We start from the raw sequence: 26,546 nt of genomic DNA, 5'->3' as shown, positions 1-26,546 counted from the left end.
TTCTTTGTGTGTGTTCTTTTTTACAGCTGTTTGTTGACGTTGACATTTTGCCATCCATCTCGACTCCTCGGACGTAAATAAATTCTAATGAATTACTAAATATTGTTCCAAGTAACTGCATTCCGAATGAAACTGTAGCAAGTTAATCCACACAAATGTCCAACTATCAAGAAATTGTTAACTTAAATGTAGGCGGCACCAGGTAAGTCTATAATAATATAGAAAGTGTGTGATTATTTTTATTTTCTTTGCTATTCAGAATTACTGCACTTATATCGTATTATGTGATATTATACACTGTAAAGTCATTATGAGTAGTACGTTTTACTCTATTGAATATCCTTTAATTAGATTACTTGGGATTCAGATTATTTTCGTAAACACTGATCTATGCATACTTATAAGTAAGTATATTGAATGTTTAGTACAACATAATCCTATATTATTTCAATATTTTTATTATTATAGTTACTTTTTACGTATAAACTTACAAGCTATTGTTGCTGTTTCTTTAATCAAAAAACAAAGTCAGATCAGTTTGTAGTGACAAAATAAAAGTAATGTTTTTGTTTTATTTTATGGTAACTCATTCGCTCTTACCTTTTTTAGATTCTCAACATCATGGCACACATTGACCTGGGTCCCAGAGACATTCTTCACAGCTCTCCTCAGCGGCAGGATCCCCACAGTGAGAGACGAGACTGGGGCCATATTCATAGACAGGGATCCAAACCTCTTTGGTCTCTTATTGAACTTCCTTCGTACTCGGGATATAGATCTTAATAACATTAATATAAGGGCATTAAGGCATGAGTGTGATTACTTTGGCATAACTCCACTGAGTAGAAGATTGGCCTTATGTGATGAGATGAACCATTCAACCTGTGGAGATGTGCTGTTTTATGGGTACCTGCCACCTCCATGTAAGTACTTTTTTATTGTTTTTAATGCCCAAATAATACTATCAAGATTATTTATAATTGCATTGTGATTCATAACTTTAATCCTGACTAATTATATGCTAAGATAAAATATATGTTATCTGTGTTTATGTTCTAAATATCATCATCCTCCGAGCCTTTTCCCAAACTATGTTGGGGTCGGCTTCCAGTCTAACCGGATTCAGCTGAGTACCAGTGCTTTACAAGAAGCGACTGCCTATCTGACCTCCTCAACCCAGTTACCCGGGCAACCTGATACCCCTTGGTTAGACTGGTGTCAGACTTACTGGCTTCTGACTACCCGTAATGACTGCCAAGGATGTTCAATGACAGCCGGGACCTACAGTTTAACGTGCCATCCGAAACACAGTTTATGTTCTAAATATGATCACCAACAAACAGGCATAGACCTGTAAAATAAAATATCAGTGCTTAAATGCACAATTAATAATTAATTAATGGTGCAATCAAAGATTTAAGAAACTATTATCTAGTATTATCTCTTAGTCTGCATCTTATCATTCATAACACAGATTATTCTGATATGGAGCTCTCCATATTATTTATGTAAACAAACAATGTTTTGTATGCAGTTACTAAACAATAAGACATTGTATGCATGCATAATCATTTGTAGAGAAATGTTATAGGGGTACATATCCAAATATACTAGCTGTTCCCTGTTGTTTCCTCAACTCAGCAATTTCCCGTAACTGGATAAGAAGATGCCTTTATTTTTATGTATAAGCCACACCACACTATTGCCAAGTTTCATCAAAATCTGTTCAATAGTTTTTCATCAAAGAAGTAACGAACATATTCTCAAACTTGTCCATTATAGTGAACACAGCATTGCCAAGCGGCAACAGCGGGCGGAATGGTAACACGTGCTCACGGAAGAACTCCACAGCCTCTAACACTGAGGTGGCAGTCAACAGAACACATTCAAGGAACTCCTCGCTGGATCTCCGCACTGTTGGCAGGATACCTTCACAAGATCAGCTAAGGTACCTTTTAGGGATGTATTATATTGGTATACCTAAAGTTCCATAAGAAAAAAAAGAGTAATTAGGCTAGAGTAAAAGCATTACCTAATTATTAAGGTAAACAACTGCCTATTTAATGCCTATCCTCAATTTTTCGTGACAAAGATCCATCGCTTTAATTAAAGTGGAAGAGTGCCTAATGAAGCAATGATTAATTACATAGAAAATTTAAAAACTAACAATACTGCAAGAAGACGTTATTAATCTTATTTCTATATTTAATTCTATTCTACATTATGTTTCCAGTCGTTGCGGCCGGGGTCACTCGAGAGCAGCGTCGCTAGGTAATGCGGACTGCCACAAAGGACATCGCCCGCCAGACAGTGCGTATCTATTATGTGCATGTCATACAATATCTCGCGTGAATCACGACTTGAATCAACTGCTGATTCACTCATTGTATACTTGTAGTTATTGTATGGTCTGATGGTTAAGTGGGTAACAGTGATAGGTATATAACTATTTGTGATGAAATGCTTAAGTAAATATCTGTTATCAAACCTGTTACAGCGTGAAAATGACTGATAACAGTTGCTATGAACGCATAATATCGTCAATAAGTCAAATTACTTAGTGATAGATATTGCAAGTTTTTTTAGAATTTTTTAGGACACTTGTCCTAGCTCCTTTACTTCCCCCTCCAGGGCCGAATTTAGGATGAGGCCGGGGGCCCAACACTGAGTAGCCAAAAAAGGATTTTTAAAGAATATTAGATAATTAATAGGCACTTCTCCAAATCTGGCCCTGTATAATTCTTAAAAACAAAATCGAAATCATCCGTATTTTTATATTGGCTTTGTTTCAATGTTTTTACCTGGTCTACCGTATCCACAGCGATATCTGTGTACCGCCATCGCATTTAGTTTGAAATTCCTTATAATTCATGAACTTTATTTGCAGTGAGCACTTGGGCTGACAGCATGAAAGTTCAAATCATCAAAGCACATCACAACTGGGTAGCTGTCGCCTATACACATTTTGTCACTGGTTATAGGTAAGTCTATCAATATCTTCTGTTTTCGTTATCACTCAGAAACTTACGAAGAATTGTAATAATAAGTGTCCATTTAATTTAAATAAGTATAACTGAGATAACAATTAAAGCTTTCAATATTATGGCACGTGCATTTAAATTTTCCGTCGATACACCACGTGTTTCATTTCAAGGGCTACTCAAAAACATTGTAGTCACGATATCGAACTCCTCTGAGTATAACTTCATGATATAGTTATTCTTTATCCAGGTTAACAGACTCATGCGGATGGTATGTCGTGTTCCAATCTCCGGTACAAGACAGTGTAATAGAGCGAATAGCTTTGAACGCTAAAACTGGTGGGGGTGGGGGCACTTCTAGTGGGAACAACTCCACGGGAACTGATGTCATGTTAGGCATAGCGAGCGGGGCGCATGTCCGACTGTGGGCCTTCTCTACGCATAGTGAGCCTGTTAGACGTACCTTGGTTGGTAAGTAAACAAGTCTCAATTGATGTGTCATATTTGACGGCCATGTTGAATCAATTTAAGAAGTCTTGATCTCTTATTACCATAATTGTTCTTTAATTGGACCAATGATTTGCTGATTAGGTCCCTTTTCTTGTAGGAATGGAAATTATGGACTCACTATCATGTTCAAAATAATTTATTTCTAGGTACTTTCAACCTTGGCGTTCGCGTAGAACACCTACTATTCGTAGGTCCTCAGCTAGTAGCTCTAAGTGGGGCCGGCAGCCGCAGCAAGGCAGGCGTGTGGCACACGAGCACACAGCACTGGCAGACGCAGGACGTGGCACACCTCACCACGTACGACACCGCCGGCTCCTTCCTGCTGCTCGGTACTGCGACTGGAGCTATCAACTACATTGGTAAGTGATGTAGGCACTACGGTAGACACAGCAAGGCAGGCGTGTGGCACACGAGCACACAGCACTGGCAGACATGGTTCAACCGACCCTTGTGTTGCTCCCAATGTACTTTATGTCACATCAGTCAAGCGTTTTCCCAACTATGTTTGTGTGTAACCCCCAGTACCTATAATCGAATGTAGCTGAGTACCAGTAAATTAATTTGTGAAGCTACTGCCTATCTGATTGTTTCAACCCAAGTCACACTTTCTGACTTTTAACTCCCTGTGCGACTTCCAAAAATGTTCGAATGACAATTTGAATTGCCTTCCGCAACATCTTAATTCTCAAAGAAATTCCTGGCAATAGCTCAAGACTACATTTTGACATTTCTGTTGACAGACATGCAAAAGTTCCCGTTACGTATGAAAGACAACGATCTGTTGGTGACGCAGCTATACAAGGACCCGAATCAAGAGCCAATCACTGCTATATCTGTGTATCTCACTCCCAAAACGAGTAAGTATCACTTCTCATACTAATGGACTTAGGGATAACCTAATTTTAACTTTAATTCTTAAGACATAAGGTTGATAGTTATTTTTGTTATCGGAACCATATCTTCCTCTCAGATTTATGCGGCAACTGGATAGAAATAGCTTACGGCACTCGTTGCGGTTCGGTGCGGGTCATAGTACAGCATCCGGAGACAGTGGGTCATGGGCCACAGTTGTTCCAAACTTTTACAGTGCACCAGAGTCCTATCACTAAGGTTTGTATTTGCAATGGCATACAAATAGTAAATGATCGTACCATAATTTTCAAAAAAGAATCATCACCACTTCTCTTACTACATACAGTTTTTTGATTCCATTTATTTTTGAGTTTTGTTGAGACACATATTAACTTTTACTAAAATGTTGTATCTAAAGGTTGCAATTTTAATCTTATTCCTAATATTAAAAGGATATCACCGAGAATATTCGTCTGCTCCATGATGATGAGTTATTCAAAAAATACATAATTACAGAAAGTTGCTGAAAAGACCCAAGTAACAAAAAAAACTATTTTGGCAGGTATCATTATCAGAAAACTACCTAGTATCGGTATGCAGTGAGTACAATCATGTGAGAACATGGCGGGTCACACGATTCCGAGGCATGATCTCCACGCAACCCGGCACCACGCCTAAGGCAGCCTTCAAGGTGTTAGCTTTAGAAGCTCCTACAGCACAGCCCCATAATGATTGCGGTAAGTTGATCATTTCGTCAGTCAATCGCGGTCTGCAACTAAATTTGTAACATGCCTTGATACCTACCCAAAAATTGTTTCTTCGCAGGCACTTCATTAAAGCAAAAAGTAGCGAGAATTGTACTGACTTGTTGTTAGCTTCATCGAATTCGTATGTGTGAATGTGTATACAGAATGAGAATGCGTATGCATGTGTCGAATATTTTTTGTGTGAATTATGAAACGGTTATATTGATCGATGATTGGTGCGTCGTTCATGCATCATATATTTTAGGTGACAAATAAAATCAGGTCAAAACAGTTGTTGTCAGTTGAAAATATTTTGGTTCCAGGTCCGTACGGCGAGCAAGACGAAGAACAAGTATTTATACAGAAAGTGGTTCCTGACACAGATACGCTATACGTCCGTCTAGCTTCGAATGGGAAACGGTACGTAATACATACTATCATCAGAAACATAGTAGACCATGACAAAAATTAATAAGTTCCAATAAAAGACACTGCCGTGACCATCTATAGTACCTACTAGAGAATTCGAATAGGGGCCCCTTTTTTCCTGAGTCCCCCAAAAGGACAAGTACGTCCCTGGAAAGTGAATAAGGTGTGTTACAGCGATCGATAACCAAAGGAAGATTGAGCAAGAAATATATTTCAGTCCCACCTTTTAACCGACCGATTACGTAAACGTAAATTGCCCCTCGATAAAGCGTCGTTTTATGTACCAATTTTTTCGCAGAGTCTGCACGATCCGTTCAGTAGACGGTTCAGCGGTATCGTGCTTTGTGGTAGCGGAATGTGAAGGTGCATTGCGACCGCGTCGCCTGCTGCTATGTGGGCATCGCTCAGGGGCTACTCAGATGTGGGACCTGACTGCGCCTATTGATAAGGCTGCTAAACTACAGCCGGGCCCTGCTAACGGAGGTAGGAAATTTTACTTGTTTGAAGACTTGTGCTTACTTCTATTAGACGCGTGTCAAAGAAAGGAAGGGAAGGGAGGAGTACAACGAACGCCGGGTTTGATTGTGAGAATATTTGATGTGGCAATGGGTGAAACCCTTGGGATGACCTTATGAAGGGTCATGGAAATCAAGTACGAATTGAAGTCAAAGGGGTCCAAAATCCTTCAATCTTATCATGTTTGTAAAGACCATGGAATGATAGTCAAAACCAACTTTCAAGAGAAAAGACCTCTTCTAACTTAACCAGTTTATTTAAGTAATAATTCCCCTTAAAACAACACATTTTCTTCTTTAGCAGAGGGTGAAGAATCTCCGGCCCCCGACGGGGGTCCAACTCCGGACGAACTAGTCCGTCTACTATCAGCTTGTGACCTGGACGCCACGCCAGCACCCGTGGTACCGCAGTCCCCCAACAGGCCCATACAAGCGCCATGAAACTCGGCCTCCAACCTCTGCGGAGCCCTACTCAGGTTTTACTCTTTAGTCGTCAACGCTTGACGTGATCTGACTGTTCTCTCTTAGCGCCAGAGTTTTGAATTTAGAAAATGTGTCGAAGGGTTTACTGTCTATGGTATTTGATGACGCCATTTTTATTCTCAAATGTTTTCTTAGCTGTCGCAGTTTTAAAAGCAGTTATTTTAGTAAAAGGCGTTAAAATTTTCAATCTAACTTGCATATTGCATATGGTAGGTTAGTTGGTGATGATTTTCCTTAACTTTTTTGGTGATTCTACGAGTCATATCCACATCAGTAATAAAAAGACACGTTCTCGTGTAATGTAAAAGGGTAGAGACCGCTACACCCAAATCACTATCAATACCACACGTACCAATATAGACCTCTCGACATATTCTTCAATTTGGAACAGTAAAATCAAAACTGACTACATATATTTTCTAGTAAGCTTTTACTGTTATGTATCGCGTAAACGTAGATAGATATTTCAAATATAAAATTAACATCATAAATTCGACTAAATTGAATAAATAAATTGCCAATTTTTGCCTTATGATACACTCAAAATATTTAATCTAATATTGGTGTGATTATCGTATGTAAATGAATTATATTGATCGTATATTTTTCTCCACTAGATTGTAAATAAATTGCAATTTTCATTGTTCAAATGTCCGCCTATTTATTCACTTTTCTCACTGGTAAATATTTGAAGTTTGCAATTTAATGTTTTGTATTTCTGCAAACGTGTTGTAACATTGCTTGTGAAAGTTTGTGGCCTGATCCTATGTGAAACGGTCTTGATTCATTTTGTAAGTAAATGAAAAACATACGGATGATATTAGCACGTATAATGGGGCCCACGAATAAATATTTTGGGGCCCGTAACGGTCGCGGAGTACTGGGCGGGGCCCACACTGCCCAATATATAAGAGGGCCCTATTAATATGGTATATCAGTATGGAAATTATTTACCAAGACCGTTAACCTAGAGAACAAGGAACGTACAGATGGCAGGACGATCGAACTGTCATGGCGACTGCATAAAGTATGTGCACAATTGTGCGTTTAATTCATATTTTATGTTATTATTTCTCAAAACTTTTTGCATATTACGATAACTTCAAGAGAGAGATAACGCTAATATTTTGCTTAAACTCGTTTAATACAGGGTTCTGTTAAAATATCAATAATGAAATAGACTGTTGGTACCTACTTACTGCGCTAAGCTAAACCAACAATTTGATAAATTTTAACTGAAACCTTAGAATAAAAGCTAACTGCAACTAACTTGCTTGCCTAAAACAGTATCTATGAGCCGTACAATGCAAAAAATAAAGGTTTCTTTAGTCTCGAATTATGCCAGTGTTCATACGTCATTATTTCTATTAAAATTTTATAACGAGTCGTGTTCGTATAGTTATCGAGTGCAAAGTTTAATCGCGTGTAAGACTGATTTGATTCACAAGCTCAATCACGAAAAAGTTCGCTATCATTACTATCTAGATTTTGTTTTAATATTTTGTATATTAAGTATAATTTAATGTTACAAGGTATGTATATTTTACTCAAATGGAAATAATTTGGATAGATGTGATCATTTTTGTATGTAAATGTTTCTTGTTAGTTTAACTTTGCTTAGAAATATATACACTGATATCAAATGCATTTATTAACGGGGTGTTAAAAATGTAACCGTAGACGGACAAATCTCTATTCTACTTCAACTACGTAAGGATCATTTTAGATTATTTAACAATAAGGCGGGTTTTATTGCAGCTTATCGATGTTTAAGTGGAATGAACGTTTTAATGCCGACTATTTTTGAAAAATATACTTAAATAAAAATATCATATCAAGTTTAGAAAAATAAAATTGAGGATTTTAAGTGTTAACTTTACCCCGATGTACATATATTATATACCTGAAAAATAAACAATGTTGTTTGAGAACATATCACACACACGTCAAAGAAGTGTTCTTGGGGTGGTCCTTTAAGGTTTCGTAAGCTTTTCCAACAACGTTTTTGGCATGCGCCGGCAATCATAGTTGACAGAAAATGAGCCTAAATAGATATAATATAATTAAATAAATGCTGAAATATATTTTCTGAACGCATAGTACTTGGTTCGAAGTGAAATAGATTTTTGTCTCATTTAAAATTTTATATATGTGCGTTTTCAAACGAGTGTATGCTATTTATGGTGTAAATTAGATTGTTCCTAGATAATACAAAATTATGTATATACGGAGTAAATAAAATATTATTTACACATATGCAGTTTTTTTTATTATCACATATAATGAAGTAATACCCCTTTTTTTTAACGACGTCAAAAATCATCAAATGACCCCTCCCGCTGTGGGTTAGCAGCGGTGAGGGAGTGTCAGACTCTTACTGACTAAAAACCGTCGTGTTCCGTCATAGGCCTTTTATGTACCAGGGCCGCGGTATCTCTTTCGAACAACCCGCAGCCCAGTAATACCCCCTTCATTTGGTATTTTTTATGTATGCAGAGATCTGCTTAAGTTGAATTAGTAATGTGTAAGATGAGAGGTAGCATGCATAAAATAACAAATTTTCTTTAAGTATGTTTATTTTATGACAAGTAATATCATTGTTTTAAAAACAGACACATCACAAATTATTATATTAAAATTAAAAACAATACATCAATTGACTAGTGAGGCAATATTTTGTCCCATGCATGCAAACCCTGTAAAATTATTATTTTTACGTATTTACATTTTTATGAAACATATGGCACACAATACAATTTTGTAATGTTTATTTCACCACATCTGTTCGAACCAGTAATAATAATGCCTTTCACTAGTCCCTTTTGATCTTTTAAGTAGGTATCATGATAAATCACATCAATAAATTAAAAAAACAAGTTTCATATAATTATTCAGTGCCGGATTAAATAAGTGTGGGGTCCCATATGTCTAACAAAAATAGTTAACGCCTACTAAAGAGACGCAAAACAACGAAAAAAAAAATTTCAGTTCGGTAGACTAGAACTTAGGAGCCCTTTAGTTAGAATTAAGTACGGGGCCCGTAGCAATTGCAACATTTGCTATATGATTAATCCGGCACTGTTACTTCTAATTTTGACAGAGATGGTGAAACTAACAATTATAAAAAAAAATAGCATAAAAAGGTAAAAACTTAAACAAATATTTAATCGAAAGTTGATCAATCAACTCACTGGTTCTTAATATTACAAAACACAACAGAAATATTAACACACTGCAAATCTTGACAACAGATGCGCGACAACTGAAAAAGTATTCAAGCATTCAAAAAATACTTATTTATATGAGTGTGACTGTATATTATGTATCTACATTTGCTTAAGAAGGATGGAATTTGCATTCTTATAATGATTGGATACAATCTTTTACGTCGGTGATAGATGGATATTATTGTACTGTTTTCTAAAGTACCACTTTAATATCTACATAGTCACTCAAAACGGTACTAGAGTGTACCAATAAGTAACTAATTTATAATTGTTCGCATTATCGCAAACAAATGTAGACACACATAGACTTTGTTAACCATAATAATTATCATTAACGTATCCCTAACTTAAATATTGTATAAGTAATTCCCATATAGGACATAGTAGTTAAATATATTAAATAGTATACTGTGATTAGAATTCAGAGGTAAGTTTCTTAAATAAGGTAATCGATGGTTAGCAATACTGTAGAGTACCATCTAATTATTATTATTGAGTTATGGCAACACCCTTGCTACAGATCAAGACACAAGTCCGGTGGAAAATTGTGCATGTTTTTACTAATGTCGGCTACTGACCTTCAGTGTTGACTGAACAGTTCAACATTGGTGTAGGTAAAACTGTACATTTGGGGCCCGATTCTCCTAAGTTAATAATGTCAAAATTGAGTAGAAATTGAATCGCAATAACAGTTTTAACCATATATGGGCATTCTGCTACTAATATAAGACCAATCGTATTCCAACGAAATTCGATTACTTAGTTTGCGATTGGTCTGCTATTTTGGTGATTTTAGTTTATAGGTACGGTAGTTTGCTCTACAATCATATTGTAATCGTAAATTATTTGCAGACAAAATGATTCATTATTGAATGACAGAAAAGGATAAAAACGTTTATTTCAAAGAAAAAATAGCGACATGCCACATACGCTTCAATCGTAATTGAGTCGTGATTGGATCTCAGTCGGATGTGAATCGATGTCGCTTAAGTAAAATAGCGGAATCGTGTCCCTGAACTGTGCACTTAAAAACTGAAGTTCAGTAATCGGCTTAGGCAATGGCCTTCTTTCGTAGAGAGAACTCTAGATTTAAATACATACTAAGTTACATTGAGAATATTTATTTGCTATATGTATGGGTAAAATGATGTAGAATTCTATAAGATGTGGGTATTGCCTTAAATATTATTAATAAGCTCCGTGTGATAAATGTTTACGCCAGAATTAGGCACATTGGCGTTTTCAAGTAAACAAAGCTGGTACAAAAATTCTGGCGTAAACATAACTTTCAGAACGAAGAATTGTTTTAAAAAATCTACTGTATCCTACAACTAACAATGTAACTTTAAATGTACGGAATTAATATCAAGTTAATGTAATTAATATCGGTATGTTATACTTGGGTGGGCTTAAATTTCAAACTCGATGCATGCGTGGATGCGAAAATAGTAGTGCGGCAAATTCGTACGAATCAGTAAATTTATACTCGTACATTAAGGGTCAATTCCCACTGAAAGAGCAGCGGCCGGCAGCGGCCGTAAGAGCACGGAAAATGTAAGACGCGGGCGGTGCGGCGCCGCGCGGCCCGCCGCGCTCGCGCTCAATCCCTTGCAATTACGGCCGCTGCCGGCCGCTGCCGGCCGCTGCTCTTTCAGTGGGAATTGACCCTAAGGACGCATTCAAACTAGCCACTAAGACCCAACAACATCTATAATCGTCCATTTTTCTCAAAAAAACTGTAAACTTTGAAAATCCATAATAAACAGTTTAAAGAAATCTGACGTGTATGTTGTCGGTGAAATTGGGCCTTAGTGTGTATGTACTTATCTTCCCACATCTGGTTCAGTTCAGAACCCTGCAAATCGATAGTCTTACTATTTACCAAAATTTCTATAAAGGGATAATATCTTAGATAATGGTATAGGGTCCTGTGCACCACTAAATACAATGGGCATAGTCTGAGTATAATGAAATGCTATTCATGAACAGCTTTGTCAATAATCAGAAATGTTACAGCTCTTATTTTTGATAAAAAATTTTTGATGTCCTACTGACTGTGAGTCTTACATTTTTATTTCGATAATACTACGAAAATATGTACCCAGAAAAAATAACCCATATGATTATCCTGATATATAGATTATATTATTGCGAAGTTTTAACAAAATCCATTCAGCCATTTGCGTGTGAAGACTAACAAACATGCACACAGTCACATACTTTTACCTTTATAATATTAGTGTGATTCATTGTAGTGTTACATAGTTCAGAAGTTGAGTTCTAGATGTTATTACCATTCGTTTTGAAGTAACTTTAAATTCAAGTTTCCCAGTGTAATCTGTTGTCATAAATATCTGGATTAGTCAATGGCAGGAGTAGGAAACACCATAAGCTTAGTCCCAGTATAAAATTGAATATAATCACAACCCGTTGCATAGGTGGGAACTCTAATATTTCGTTGAAATTTGGAAATCCCATATGATTGCAGAACATGTGTGCAATCAGAGGTGAGACAAAGTGTCCTGAAAAAACCAAACAAATAAAAATAATTGACAATAATATTCAGAAGGAGTATTTTAAAAATTACGTAATTTAGTACTGACCTGTTCTCAGAAATAGAAATGCTGAATAAGCACCAAACAATGTAGTGTATGTAAACTGGAATGCTGAAAAAAAAAAACATATAATCAGGATTGCATCCATCAGGGATTTCCAATTACTTTAATGAATCAGATACTTGTAATAAAGACAAATGACATTCATTTCGTAACAATTGGCTAAACAAACTGAATAGTTTGCCAAAATTATTTTACAATCATGATGTATTACCTAACACAAATAATTATGTACACAACACTGTGTTACAAAAATACGCAAATAAATATGTCTTCTAGAGATATTACAATTTAAAAATATTGTTAATAATGAGGGTGCCATTTATTCCCCCTTTTGGTTTTGTCGATATATATCACCCTGTTTAATAGAGACTAGAAAAACTACAGTACTTACATGAGACAAGTAGAGCAGTCTTGAATATGAAACCAGCTTTTATTTGTTCATACATGTGGTGAAAATGAGCTGAAAAATAGAAAATATTTTAGATGGTGGGGGTGTCGTGTCCAGAGATAAGTAAATAAATCGAATACTAATTAATACACTTTTATTTTCTGACTCCAAATAGGTTACATACGATTTGGTACGGTCACAATATTTAGTAGCGTGCGTTGGTAGTGCGATATACGGGACAACTGGGGAGGCGAACACAATGCAAGTACCGTATGAACAATATTGATGCGTCAACAATTAGTGTAGGTCCCACTACAATATCATGACTGTAACACTGTTTGATCATACAGCCATATATGAGTCTTGGATAACCAAAAGGAATAGGACAGGGATGGCGAACCAATGGCACGCGTGCCCGTGGTGGCACGAAGCTAAATAATTCGGGCACGCCATTATTTTACAATTGAAATTACATATGTAAAAAATCCATAATGTGCGAGTAAAAACAAGTCCCTTCTTCATAATCTTTTACCTTTTCATGTTAACTATTTGCCTACAGGCACGCCTCAATAATTATCTTTGTGTTTTTTATTTAATTTGGCACGTAAGTCAATGAAGGTTCGCCATCCCTGGAATAGGATGACCCAGGTATACAGCTTGAGCAGGTCAGATAGGCATTTGCTTCATGTAAAACAGTGGTACGCAGCTGCATCTGGTTAGTCTGGCAGCGGACACAACATAGTTGTGAAAAGGCTAGGCAGATGATGATGATACTATAATATGAAGAATATCATCAGTAACAGTATTTTTTAATAGGTAACTTAATTATATTTTATACAATGTACACACTATACATATATACAAACTTAAACTAATTATCTTTATACAAAACTAAGCATATCATCAACAGTCTGTTTCATGATTTGTTTACTTATTATCATTGTAATCTGGATTTTAGTATCTACTAAGATTTACAATCTTGTAAGTAAAAAAAGTTCTTTTCGGCCACACAAATATTTTGTTATCAGATAATACTCTAGAATTGTTATCAGTTGAAGCTGATTTGTTTTAACACTGTTACAGATTTAATATTAGATTAAAGATTTAGTCAAGAAAGTTTTGTTGAATTGAGGCTAAAACTTAACCAAAAAAAAAATCTACATAGCCCTAAAAAGTAGAACCAATCGAGGATTCATTTATAAAAGAAGTAAAGAATTCAAGTATCATACTGATTGGTACTAAATAGTAATGATGTCATAAACATGCATCATTCAGTTCATGTTATTATTTGAATGTAATACTCACCAATGCCAAATAGTAGAGGTCCAACAAACACAGCAGTCATCGGCTCGACACATTGCAGCAGTAATGGGACCATGCAAGCTCTGAACACCCACTCCTCGCTTAATGGAGCCATAAAGTGATTCCTCACCCACACAAGATCCTGCCAGCTAGCTAGCCAATACATTGGCTCTGAATCAACAAAATATTACTTTTAAATTATGCTACTATATTAAGAATACTGGCTGGTGCATCAATATTAAGTAAAGAGTACCTGCATAGAGTTTCCATATCCCAGATAAAAACTGCATAGTTAATGGTCCCAGAAACAGTGTGGCTGTCAAAAACAGAGGGCCAACTAGAGCCGGAATCAGGCCAGACCAACGCAGACCCAGCTGCATGAACAAATCCCCTTTATTTAAGGTCTCTCTAGTGAAAAAATACTGAACAAAGAATGGAGCCAGAAACATCATAACAGAAACACTGAAGAATCTTTTCTTAATTGTAGTCGGATGATCCCTGGAAAAAGGTAAATATAAGTGGAATGCACCTACATTCAAAAAAACAGCAAGTTTTTAATTTTCTTTAAACTTACCTGCTCATTTTAGACCTCCATACATACAAGCTGGCAACATATGTAATGGTTAGGAAAATGCATGCCAAAATAGACAAACTGCATTGATTTATATCGAGCCACTCTACAAACAACATATTTAATAAATAAACACACTGTTAGAACGAATTACTTATGTAAAATAATGAAAATAAGTAGATTCAAAACAGCTTCACTGAGACATTTATCAGTACAGTACAAATGTCATTGTCATATTTATTAATACTGTCAAAATGGAAAATAGATTTAACTTTTTTTGTTATTTCTTCATGACCATAGAACTAGGTTTTCAGCCAGAAAATTATTATGTAAGAAAAATATTTTCTGAATGAAAATATTTTGAGTTAAAAAATCCCAAAGAATCATCCAAATAACGATAGAACATATTGGTATCGAACGATATAACATACGATATTGACAATCCATTAAAAAAACACACAACACGCAAACATTGATCTTAAAACCAAGTTGGACTTGAATACTGTAAACTTAGCATATTTCTTTAGTAATCGTACTAAAGTTCCATGACTCTCTTGCAGAGCTTGTCAACTAATTTGAAGCCACGATAGCAAAAAAATACTTTTGCAATAATGAATTTGAAAATTTGAATGCACCAATAAGTCCAAAAAGACATCTCTTGTTATTTCGTAGATGGCGTTACAATCGGTCGCCAGTCGCCATGTTAATCCGAAATCCGCCATATTTTTGCTGAGAGTCGCCCATCGCTTGAGGGTAGTGTGGATTTTCATAATAATTTATTCAGATAATGATTATATTATCAGTTTAATATCATAATTTTAGTGTTAGTGATTAGTGTGATATTTGTATAACAATAGAACTCTCAGCCAGCAATAACTAATGTGGTATAATCTCGGTTTCCCGTTTGTCTGTCCAATCTAATCTAAACAGAAAATGGCCGACGGTGTTGGTGCGGGTGTCTCCTTTGTTTAGGGCTGAATTCTAGTGAAAATAAGTGTTAAAAGAAATAATGCCTAGTGCCTCGTTTTCCTCTTCGCGCTCTTACGTCCGTAGATCGCGGAGAAAAGGCGGACATAGAATACCACTACCTTCTAGGACACAATCGAGTAAGTAATCCGGGTCGGCTGAAGTCGCCCCGATCTATAGAAATGCTTCGTTATTCATATTTCCTTGATCATGTAACTGTGAGTTATACGTAAACGCGTTTGCAAGTTGTTATGTGTTGTAATAAAGGCTAATTTATGTATAAGTATTATAGATTTGACATTCCCAATTTATACGAAAATGTTGAGCTTGCTATTGAATTTTGAATTGGTCGATCATTGTTCTTCGGACGTTGATTGACATGTAAATTCTTATTTCATTACATTCAATGTTTCATGGTGATATCGAATAGCGCATTTCAGTGACATTTTGCGCAATATGGGTATTGATTTGTTAGATGAAAACTTATTTTACACAGAATGACGAAACAGCTGTTCTACTGATACATCCAAAGAGGCGATGTGTATTTATGAGTAGTTACGAAACTTTTTGATTTCAGTTCACACACATTGATGAATATATGCTTGTTTGTGTTTCACTTATACCAATTTTATGCTGCTTCACCTACCAACTAAAATAAACCAACAAAATAAGAATGTCTGTATGACATTGTATTCTGTCAAATTCCAGATTGGCAACTTTATTATGAACTCTGAGAGTCACATAGTATTGAGATGATATTATTCTGAAATATCTTTATTACTTTGATTTAACTATAACTTTGAAACACTTCAACATGGTAATATATCCACATGTGAGCTATTTAGATGAAAATGGATTTTACATAAGATGGCAATATTTCAGAAAAAAAATACAAACAAAAATAAAAAGATTGAATCTGCTGTAGATAAAAAAGTATTTATTACAATAAATGTGCATAGGTATTGTGATTTCATGCTAAGTGTATGTATACTAAGATCTTTGTTCACATGGTTTGAACATGTGGTGCACAAATTAAATCTTTCAATCCTTATGAATAAAATTAAAGCCTGCTAATTGTGAAGGACAAAAAGACATAAGGAAGTACAATTTAGTACTTATAAATAATTTTGCATAATAACCTCCACTTGATGGAATGTTAACAGCGCTGAATCAACAAACTCTGATATTGTTATGATATTATCATTGCATTTTCATATAAATTGATAACATTTCTGTAGTGAGGTAAGCAAGATAAGAATGTATTAGATTTGTGATTGTATCATTCTAACTTACTACAAATATGTCAATATTGGTACCAGACTAGCAGTACCTTACAAAAATGAAATAATATTTAGTTAATGAGAATATTATTCACAGGTTCTGAAAAACAATGTTAGTATTGTTTATAGCAATACTACAACAGTTATGCTCAAGTCTTAAAGCCATTCATTAATGTTAATGACTCATAAGAACATAATAATAACCAACACCCACATTACACTTAAATGCACACATCTGTTCATAATTAAGAAGGTTATTTTGCACACTTCTTTAACATCCACATCTTAAATGGGTCAAAAGTTTTGGCAACACATCAAACTGCTTAAACTACTTTCTAATATTTAGCTGTTACAGTGTGGTACTGAGGCCTGATTTAGATCTTTTTTTGAATAACCAGAGCATGTGAATTTCTTGTACTATAAATACCCTATGTGGGTAATCATAAGTAGAATACGTTTGAAACATTTACTATTTCATTGGAAGATTGACAAACAAAACAAAATATGTAAATAAGCACCCTAATTTAATAGATTGAATAACCAATTTCACACTTAGTTTTATCAGTAATTAGGTAATTGTCTGCTGGCCAATGTTTATCAACAACACAGGTTATATTGGTATTTACAAATGGTTTATCAGTCACATGAAACTGATAAGTGATTTGTTTATAAACATAGGTCCACCTTTTTAACACCATGACCACTAAAATGTTTAGGATGAAAACAATAATAAGCTTTAGTAAATGAATGAGCAAAAATAATTTTAAGGAAGAAAAAACATTAAATTGCCAAGTATTTTTACCGCTACTTGAGTAATTTCATCATGCTACTACAGAGAAGATAACTTTCTACTGTGGTATTAGCAGCTGTTTAAGTTACTTGATGTGTCGATTATGCACATTTATTGAGCTAACATAGTGTTACAAGGTAGATATGAACTAGAGCTACAATGTTCCAGATGATCTTATATTACACTCCATAAAAACAAGAAAAGAAAAACAGTATATATTAGTTTCAAGTCTTTTGTTACAAATTATCATAATCATTCTGCAAATTGCCATAAGTTGTACTTAACTCTTTTCTAGGCATTTTACCTAACTGATGGCACATTAACTTTAATGTCATTGACTTGTATTGCAGGCGAGCCATGTGAATCAGTCCCCTGCCCCAACAACGTGACGGGCAGCGCGATGGCGGCGACGGCGGCGTGCGCGGGCGCGAGCGGCAGCGGCGGCGGCGGCGCCCCGCCCGTGCCCGCGGCCGCGCCCGCCAGCACCCCCGGCCACCACAGCCCCTACGACCTGCGCCGCAAGTCGCCGCCAGCCTACCACGAGCCCGGGCCCTCGGGCGCTTGCTCTCTACCCGCCAGAAAGAGGCCTAGAACGTTAGTACCTAAAAATACTCCTGAGGTCCACTTTTGTTGAATTTGCATGACATAGCTGCTCTCATTACAAAATGCTCTCAACTTTTTTTGATATCAGCTTTTAGTATGACTTTGTTTGGTGGCTGTGTGAAGTTTGTTCCACAGTTCCATCTTTTTTTTTGCGGTTGGAAGCGGTAAGGGCAACTTTGAAAAAATACATTTTCTTTGGAAAAATACTACAACACAATATAGGACATAGATTGATGCTGGTTCAAAAGTCTTCAAAACTTTCAACAAACTACTTCTTAGATGTAGTACACTATGTAAAAAATAACTTAAAGCCATTTTCTTTTCCCACACAGATCATTATCTCAAGGAGTGGATGTGTGCAATGTATCACAGTACTTGCAATACGAATTGCCTGATGAAGTGCTGCTGTGTATTCTCTCACACCTGACAGAGCGGGACCTCTGTCGCGTCGCGCAAGTCTGCAAGCGATTCAACACGATCGCCAATGATACTGAGCTATGGTAACTTACATCACTCCCTTCTTTATGCAGTACATACATGGAGTAACAAGGCCTAAAATATAAATGTCATGGTAGAAAGTAGTCTGAACAGTGAATATTTAAGTACATACAACAACATCTACTAAATTATTTGTGCAAAAGACAAAATACTCTAGCTTTAGGTCTCAAATGTACTTGAATTATTTATCCATTGGACTTGTTATATTTCATTTTATGGAACACTGAAATCATCTCACAATAGGCATGATGACAGTAATCAAAAATCATTAAAATAATATATTTATTAAATTAAACTTGAAGCTTGGAATATAAAACGCGCATTGTTTTCTTTATTAATAATGTGATTAATATGTATTTTTATAAAATAAAATTACGAAATAAGGCAATCCGCCATGATATCTTGAACACCAATCAGAGCTCGTGACGTCATTTCTCAAAACAACTCGCGCGAAAGCGCGCGAACGTCACATTTCGTTATTGTGAACTTCCACTGCGATCTTTGTTTTTAATTAATTAATTGTTTATAACACGAGTTATGGAGCCCGGATTTATCAAGGCAAACAGCGCTAATTTGCCTAGAATTGATATCATAATGCTGGGAAAGTTTTTGGCATCAAATAAAGATTTTTGTTCAGCAAAATTTAGAAATGTTAAAACTTCCATGTAAGTATACTAGTTTAATTAAAAAACAATGAGAGATGAAACCTAACCTCGAAATAGTTATTTACATTATAAACTATGCTAGAATCTAGAGAACTACGTAATAACTTACATCAAAGTGATCTTCACAAAAATAAAGTTGTACCCTGGGCAATATTGCTTTTGAATCTCGCCTTGCAAGTTTAAGCCACTTGTTTCGTATTTTTTTATTGTGAGGAACGTACACAAATAACTTATCAGGAGTTGTTTTGGATGTGTTCTTACTTGGTCCCCCAGTGACCCCACAACACCTATGCCCTTTCGAATTCATATTTAATAACACAAAAAACTTTATTATTGCACGAGCGTTGTTTACTTGCGTCTTGTAATTTCAGTCGTGACGTCACAAGTGACGACATGACACTGACAAGCGTTTTCGCGCCGGATTCAAAGTGGACAGAGAAAAATGCAATTATTTGATAAAAAATCTTCGCATTTTCTTAAAATTAATAATTTTTCAAATAAAATAGACGTATACCTACATCATACAAAGGAATTTAAAAATTTGTCATCATGCCTATTTCAGCATAGACCAAACATGTATCTTTGTATTCAAGTTCAATATTCTCCAACAGGAAAAGTTTGTACCAGTCGGTGTTCGAGTATGATATGCCACTGATGCATCCTGCGCCGTGCCAGTTTGAGTTCGTGGCGCCGGACGAGTGCGACGCTGATAACCCTTGGAAGGAAAGCTTTAGGCAGCTCTACTACGGCATTCACGTTCGGCCCAACTACCGTCCCAAGAAGGACTCGCGCATCAAACACTTTAACACAATTAGGGTGAGTTGTGGATAAATTGTAGCAATCTTATCAAAATTATGAAGAATGTTGTATCAAAGTGAAAGGTTTATATCAAAGTTATCAAAAAAAAAGTGTCTCCTCAACGTAAAAAGTTTTCATGTCCAAACATTCAGTTTCTAAGATAACGAAAGTGGACATTGCAAACTCATGAAGCCGACAAGCAATTAACAAAGAACGCTCTGGCTAGGCGGGCCTGGAGTACGTGGAGGAGCGGGGCGGGGGCGCGGCGGCGAGTGGCAGCGCGTGCGGAGCGGGCGCCGGCGCCGCGTGCGCGTGCGGCGCGGCGTCGTGCGCGTGCCGGCGGCCCAGCTCCCCGCACGCGCCCGCGCTGCTGTTCGTGCACGCCGGCCTCTACCAGGAGGAGTGCCTCGCCATCGACACCGATGTGCAGCTTATAGGTCAGTGCTCTCACTAGACAAACATACTTGGGTGCTTACTGCTTGGAACACAGCCATATCATAACAAGAAAGAGTATTTTAGCCATTCAGTCATATTTCCATTGAGTCGAGTCCATTGTTCAGAAACATTTTTTTTTTAATCTTTGCATTGAAAGCCAAAAAAGCTTTATAACAAACAGCTCCCTTACAAGAAAAGATTTCTACACATAACTTTATTTAGTGGGATATGTCAGAAATTATCAGCACACATGGATGCTCCTGCCAATGCAGCTGTCATCATGGTAAGCACTGACACCATGTACCCACTTCACATTTTAACCTTATATTTTGTGTAGGTTGTGCCCCAGGCAATGTAGCAGAATCAGTGGTTCTGGAGCGAGAGGCAGAGTCTACGCTAACGTTTGCCGAAGGCGCGAACCGCGCGTACGCCGGTCATATGACGCTCAAGTTCTCTCCCGACGCCACCAGCACCATGCAGCACCACAAACACTACTGCCTCGAAGTGTCCGACAACTGTTCCCCCACCGTGGACCACTGCATTATACGTAGTGCTAGTGTTGGTGAGTCTGTAGTACTTTCATTACATAAATATGAACTCCTTGCCACTTTTCTGTTAATAACTTAACATCTTTAGAATATCTTTATTTCTTCTAAACTTGTAGTCAAAAACTTACTTTGTTGTTTCACAATCCAGATCATCACTAACTACTCAATACTTTATTATTCCATATGTTATACAAGTTGTACATTTAAAATGGACCCTATGGGGCACAGTTTAAAGAAGTTGGAGAGTTTAGCAGTAGCTTATTACTAACTATCGCAAGTATCTCATTTATTTGTAGTAAGTAATATCCAATCCGTCATACAGTTGGAGCTGCAGTTTGCGTGAGCGGCGCCGGCGCAAACCCTGTCATCAAGCACTGTGACATCAGCGACTGCGAGAACGTAGGTCTCTACGTCACGGACTACGCACAGGGGGCTTACCAGGACAACGAGATCTCACGCAACGCGCTCGCCGGGATATGGGTCAAGAACTTCGCCAATCCCATCATGCGCCGCAATCATATACACCATGGCAGGGATGTCGGGATATTTACCTTCGAAAATGGCTTGGTAAGTGGCAGAAGTGTTCATTCTGTCTAATGTGACGAGTAAATTGTACAGTTTGATTAAGACCTGAAAATAAATGGAGTCTAACGTTATTCGAATATTCCAGGGCTATTTCGAAGCAAACGACATCCACAACAACAGAATCGCTGGCTTCGAAGTAAAAGCCGGCGCCAATCCCACCGTAGTTCACTGTGAAATACACCACGGACAAACAGGAGGCATATACGTACATGAATCCGGTTTAGGCCAGTTCATAGATAACAAGATACACTCCAACAACTTCGCTGGAGTATGGATCACCTCCAACAGTAATCCCACCATTAGACGTAATGAAATATACAATGGCCATCAAGGAGGGGTGTACATTTTCGGCGAGGGCCGCGGGTTGATCGAGCACAATAATATTTATGGAAATGCTTTAGCTGGTATACAGGTAAGTTTATTTTGTGTTGTTGTTATATAAAATTCTTCACATATTTTGTTATGTTGTGTGTTTTCGACAGTTAATTGGCCTTAAAATTATTTTAATATCAATCTGAAATGACAGTACATTGTTGTTCTACATTACCGCGCTTTCACTACCGTACCCCACAGACAGGGTTACAATAAATGTAGCGCGTTTCAAAATTTGCACGAAATTTCATTCCATTATTTTTTTTGTTTCCGTTATTTTGCAATGTGTTGATCAATATCTTGTGAATCAGTAGACAAAGAAGTGCGGCCATCGCTCACTGCCTTTACATCCTTCTCACCGGACGGCCAAGGTACTCCTACAAACATCACATAACAATACCTCTTACTTTATATTCCGTAATTACAGATACGTACAAACAGTGATCCCATAGTCAGACACAATAAGATACACCATGGACAGCATGGTGGGATCTACGTACATGAGAAAGGCCAGGGGCTTATAGAGGAGAATGAAGTGTACGCGAACACGCTCGCCGGGGTGTGGATCACGACGGGGTCGACGCCCGTGCTGCGGCGTAACCGCATACATTCGGGGAAACAGGTATGGTCAACATAGATTTGATTTTGTATTTAGAGTTCTCTTTTACAGAAAACAGTAGGTAGTAATTTTGTATGATGTATTTTGTTATTGAAATGTAAATTCAACAGGTCGGAGTATATTTCTACGACAACGGCCATGGAAAATTAGAAGACAACGACATATTTAACCACCTATACTCGGGCGTCCAGATACGGACGGGCAGCAACCCGGTAATCCGAGGCAACAAGATATGGGGAGGCCAAAACGGCGGAGTTCTCGTGTACAACGGAGGCCTAGGGCTGCTGGAACAAAACGAGATCTTCGACAATGCCATGGCCGGAGTGTGGATAAAGACTGACTCCAACCCTACGCTCAAGAGGAATAAAATTTTCGATGGGCGCGATGGAGGAATTTGTATTTTTAATGGTGGGAAGGTGAGTGTTATTTGTGACTATAATAGTATTTCTAAACAATTGTTGTTTTGTTGAACGTTCTAGCTGAGCCTCCCAATCTCTCTAATGCAATTTAAAGTCATCTCAAACTGAATTTACTTTATTCTTCTCTCATATAATTAACCAAATGTTTCATTCCTCAGGGAGTTCTCGAAGAGAACGATATATTTCGCAACGCCCAGGCAGGCGTGCTGATCTCGACACAGAGCCACCCGGTGCTGCGCCGCAACCGTATCTTCGACGGACTGGCGGCCGGCGTAGAAATTACTAACAACGCCACTGCCACACTGGAACACAACCAGATATTTAATAACAGATTTGGAGGTAAGATATGTTGTGTTGTGGTAGGTCAATCAAGGAGTTTGAATCGTTTTAGTTCTCTGTTCACAAACATGTAGGATACGTACATTTCTCTATCATTGAATTCCTCCAAATTCTCCATCTTCACATAATGGTATGAGTTTATAAAGCATCTTTCTCCAACTCTAGTATTATATACCTGTTCAAACAACCATTTATACCAATGGAGTCTCCATTGGTATAAATAAGTTCTGTGACATATTGGTAGCAATTAAAACTAAACCAAACTGTTCTTTATTCAGGTCTATGTCTGGCATCCGGCGTGTCCCCGCTAGTGCGCGGTAACAAAATCTTCAGCAACCAAGACGCAGTTGAAAAGGCCGTGGGCGGCGGACAGTGCCTCTACAAAATCTCATCTTACACTTCCTTCCCGATGCACGATTTCTATAGGTATGTGGTACAAACCTTTACTAATCCGACCTAAGCTAGGCATTCGCCACATAGAGGAGTATTATGTGAACTGACTAACTTGAATCACTCACTGGATCGATTAAATGTTTACTATCAGTTTTTATTAATATGTTTATGTGTCAATTCCAGGTGCCAGACATGCAACACAACAGACCGCAACGCCATTTGCGTCAACTGCATCAAAACGTGCCATTCCGGACACGACGTAGAATTTATTCGCCATGACAGGTAAATACTAGTTATGTTGTCTGGTTCAGCACTTAACACTGGCAAGAGCCCATGGTCCTCTGGCGACTGGGTCGACGCTGGCATCTAAAGGCTACCCTTAATGCCGACGTTAACGAATTCCGCCGTCCCGCGTGGTCAGTGGGATTGTCACATACGAGTTTGTCTGTAATAAATGTTGAGTGGCTTTATTTAACGTGCTGGTTTGTTGGTTCAGATTCTTCTGCGACTGCGGCGCGGGCACGCTGTCGAACCAGTGCCAGCTGCAGGGCGAGCCGACGCAGGACACGGACACGCTGTACGACTCGGCGGCGCCGATGGAGTCGCACACGCTCATGGTGAACTGAGCGGCTCGCCCGCGCCGTGCCGCGCCACACGATATCAGTATTCCGACTCAAACTATATTTCTTTTTATTTATTTTTAGGCGCTATTCGCCAACAATTTTAATGTAGTCATTTCTCCGCGAGCCCCGCCTCGCCCTCTTTCTAGTTCAATTATTTTTATTATCTAAAACTTGGTATTGTATATTCTCGTTAGGAAGCCGCCGCCGGTGTGCTTCCGCCCGTGTATCCGGCTGATAATGTATTTTCATCTTTGTACTTTATAGTTGACGAAACTAATCATATTTCGGACATCGTTACGCTATCTGTATATGTAGGGAGTTTTTTTAATCATCGGTACTTAATAATTATTGTATTTTGTCGAGTAGTATCATGCATTCCCAAATTGTAATCGTAAACCATAATAACGAGAGATCACATTGATATTTAGAATAATGTTATTCGTTTTATAAGATGTACTGGTAGTAGCTTATATATTATAGTATCTACTAGTTTCATAATCATGGGGAAGTAAATTAGTTTTTGTTTCTTCTAAAAATCTACGATATTTAGTTATGTAATAATTGTCGATCCAGCGACTGTGACAGTCAGGATAACTTTGTAATATAATGAATCCAATAATTTTAACATTTTGACTATACGATTTCATTTTTATTTTGGGGCATTTATTCCTTAGCTCTCCTGACAATAAAGTTAATTGGTCAGATGTTTTAGTTAATAAAGATACTTGTACTTGAGTTTAGTTGGTGTAGTGGCGCGAAGAGCCGCCGCCGGCCGCGGACGCATGGCGCGGCGCATTTATTAATCTCTCGTTTAGGAGTCTGCCTCGCCTAACTATTGTGGCGCTCCTAATGCGCTTTGTAAATATTTATGTCACACAATAATCGAAAAATGTAGTAATTAATGTATTTGTATCATTATATTTTTATTATTGATCACAACATGTATGTTTAATTATGGAATTACGTACGTTATGCTCAGACGGAGGCGTCGCCTCGCTTATGTAAAGAGCACTTTGCCTGTGAGCCAGTAGATAGTCCGGAGATATCATTAGCCGCCTAAGCGGCACATTAGTGTATATTAAGATGCAAATTACGAACGAATGTGCGTATTTAATTGGAAAAGATCTTAGGTACAATTGATATTTTATTATATTGTTAATTTAAATTTGGTATTGATATCGATCGAGAAGCAATGTTAGGAACTGGGAAGAGCCGTGCGTGAGCGGCCAGAGTGCTGATAGTGATAAGTTAGCCAATAAGCTATAATGAAACCTAAATTACTCAGTAATCACTATTGCAAGTTTCGAATTGTTATAAATCGTCTCTCCATAGCACGGTATGTTCTGAATCTGCTTTTTTATAATCCTCAAATCTGTGATCATCGCTAAATGTGTAAGTGAAAATATTTTAGTTGAAACCCCACGTGCAGTATGTATATGACTATTGTGTTATAGTTACAAATTCAAAATTGTTTATTCAATTTTTATATCAAATATAACGAGAAAATTATCGTGGCGCTGATGCTTTTATATTTGATTGTGAAAATTGTTATTTATTAAATTGTCAGTAAGTTATAATTTATTAAATTGAAATCTGGATATTTTGTTTATACACGAAAATACCACTGTAAAATCCGTGATATACATCATATAATACTATAATTGGAATTTTATTTCACTTGCGACCTTCCGATTCCCTCTTCGATGTTGATAAATTAATGAGCCTTGATGAAGTAACACTCTCCTTCAGACACTGAAACTCGGCTATATGGAAGAATTATAGGGAGTCTATCTAACCGATACTTTTTAATGGCTAGACTTCTACTCGAATAGATATGGGCAATTTGGCAATATATTCATAACTAACAGACTTCATGTATGATGGAGAGGAAGAGGAAGACCTAAGGAAAAATGGATGGAATGCCTGAAAGATGACATGTATAGGAAGGGAGTGAGTTTCAGTATGACGAGTGACGGGTAAAAATGGAAGCG

At 37.3% G+C, this 26,546-nt stretch overlaps 3 protein-coding genes across 4 annotated transcripts; 2 read left to right on the top strand and 1 right to left on the bottom strand.

The window, feature by feature from the left end:
• The first annotated feature begins 25 nt into the window (after nucleotides 1-25).
• On the top strand, nucleotides 26-8,772 carry LOC124639961 (BTB/POZ domain-containing protein KCTD3). 2 transcript variants are annotated; one of them, XM_047177493.1, is made up of 13 exons: nucleotides 26-202; nucleotides 610-923; nucleotides 1,783-1,948; nucleotides 2,234-2,310; nucleotides 2,888-2,981; nucleotides 3,232-3,452; nucleotides 3,638-3,850; nucleotides 4,232-4,348; nucleotides 4,462-4,601; nucleotides 4,906-5,080; nucleotides 5,413-5,509; nucleotides 5,817-6,001; nucleotides 6,338-8,772. In XM_047177493.1, exons 1-13 carry the CDS (start codon nucleotides 156-158, stop codon nucleotides 6,472-6,474), a joined length of 1,983 nt encoding a protein of 660 aa, XP_047033449.1. In that variant the 5' UTR covers nucleotides 26-155; the 3' UTR covers nucleotides 6,475-8,772. The 2 variants fall into 2 exon arrangements, with proteins under 2 accessions (XP_047033449.1, XP_047033448.1); XM_047177492.1 differs by having other exon boundaries at nucleotides 6,335-8,772.
• A 302-nt stretch (nucleotides 8,773-9,074) lies between these two features.
• On the bottom strand, nucleotides 9,075-14,851 carry LOC124640229 (CAAX prenyl protease 2). The gene is made up of 7 exons (XM_047177907.1): nucleotides 14,626-14,851; nucleotides 14,305-14,549; nucleotides 14,055-14,222; nucleotides 12,753-12,821; nucleotides 12,347-12,409; nucleotides 11,417-12,265; nucleotides 9,075-11,242 (listed from the first exon to the last, which is right to left on the bottom strand). The coding sequence occupies exons 1-6, from the start codon at nucleotides 14,739-14,741 to the stop codon at nucleotides 12,063-12,065; spliced, it is 864 nt and encodes a 287-aa protein (XP_047033863.1). The 5' UTR covers nucleotides 14,742-14,851; the 3' UTR covers nucleotides 9,075-11,242; nucleotides 11,417-12,062.
• Nucleotides 14,852-15,328: 477 nt separating this feature from the next.
• Nucleotides 15,329-26,216, top strand: LOC124640080 (F-box only protein 11). Its single transcript, XM_047177699.1, has 14 exons — nucleotides 15,329-15,728; nucleotides 18,009-18,252; nucleotides 18,594-18,761; nucleotides 20,036-20,240; nucleotides 20,449-20,659; nucleotides 20,995-21,219; nucleotides 21,528-21,772; nucleotides 21,876-22,202; nucleotides 22,590-22,784; nucleotides 22,892-23,197; nucleotides 23,359-23,539; nucleotides 23,818-23,965; nucleotides 24,116-24,214; nucleotides 24,429-26,216. The coding sequence occupies exons 1-14, from the start codon at nucleotides 15,632-15,634 to the stop codon at nucleotides 24,556-24,558; spliced, it is 2,781 nt and encodes a 926-aa protein (XP_047033655.1). The 5' UTR covers nucleotides 15,329-15,631; the 3' UTR covers nucleotides 24,559-26,216.
• The last annotated feature ends 330 nt before the right edge of the window (nucleotides 26,217-26,546 follow it).

The sequence above is a fragment of the Helicoverpa zea genome, chromosome 20 (assembly GCF_022581195.2).
Source record: "Helicoverpa zea isolate HzStark_Cry1AcR chromosome 20, ilHelZeax1.1, whole genome shotgun sequence".
NCBI lineage: Eukaryota > Metazoa > Arthropoda > Insecta > Lepidoptera > Noctuidae > Helicoverpa > Helicoverpa zea.
This window is presented reverse-complemented; position numbering and strand designations above follow the sequence as displayed.

Bases quoted from the DNA above. Each gene is read 5' to 3' on its own strand.
- LOC124639961 (XM_047177492.1), top strand. From the start codon at position 156: ATGTCCAACTATCAAGAAATTGTTAACTTAAATGTAGGCGGCACCAG. The intron at 924-1,782 runs GTAAGTACTTTT...TGTCCATTATAG, and splicing joins TGGGTACCTGCCACCTCCAT to TGAACACAGCATTGCCAAGC. The intron at 6,002-6,334 runs GTAGGAAATTTT...TTTCTTCTTTAG, and splicing joins GCCGGGCCCTGCTAACGGAG to CAGAGGGTGAAGAATCTCCG.
- LOC124640229 (XM_047177907.1), bottom strand. From the start codon at position 14,741: ATGTTGTTTGTAGAGTGGCTCGATATAAATCAATGCAGTTTGTCTATT. The intron at 14,550-14,625 runs GTAAGTTTAAAG...ACCTTTTTCCAG, and splicing joins TGGAGGTCTAAAATGAGCAG to GGATCATCCGACTACAATTA. The intron at 12,266-12,346 runs GTCAGTACTAAA...TGGTTTTTTCAG, and splicing joins ATTTCTATTTCTGAGAACAG to GACACTTTGTCTCACCTCTG.
- LOC124640080 (XM_047177699.1), top strand. From the start codon at position 15,632: ATGCCTAGTGCCTCGTTTTCCTCTTCGCGCTCTTACGTCCGTAGATCG. The intron at 18,253-18,593 runs GTTAGTACCTAA...TTTCCCACACAG, and splicing joins GCCAGAAAGAGGCCTAGAAC to ATCATTATCTCAAGGAGTGG. The intron at 20,241-20,448 runs GTGAGTTGTGGA...CGCTCTGGCTAG, and splicing joins AACACTTTAACACAATTAGG to GCGGGCCTGGAGTACGTGGA.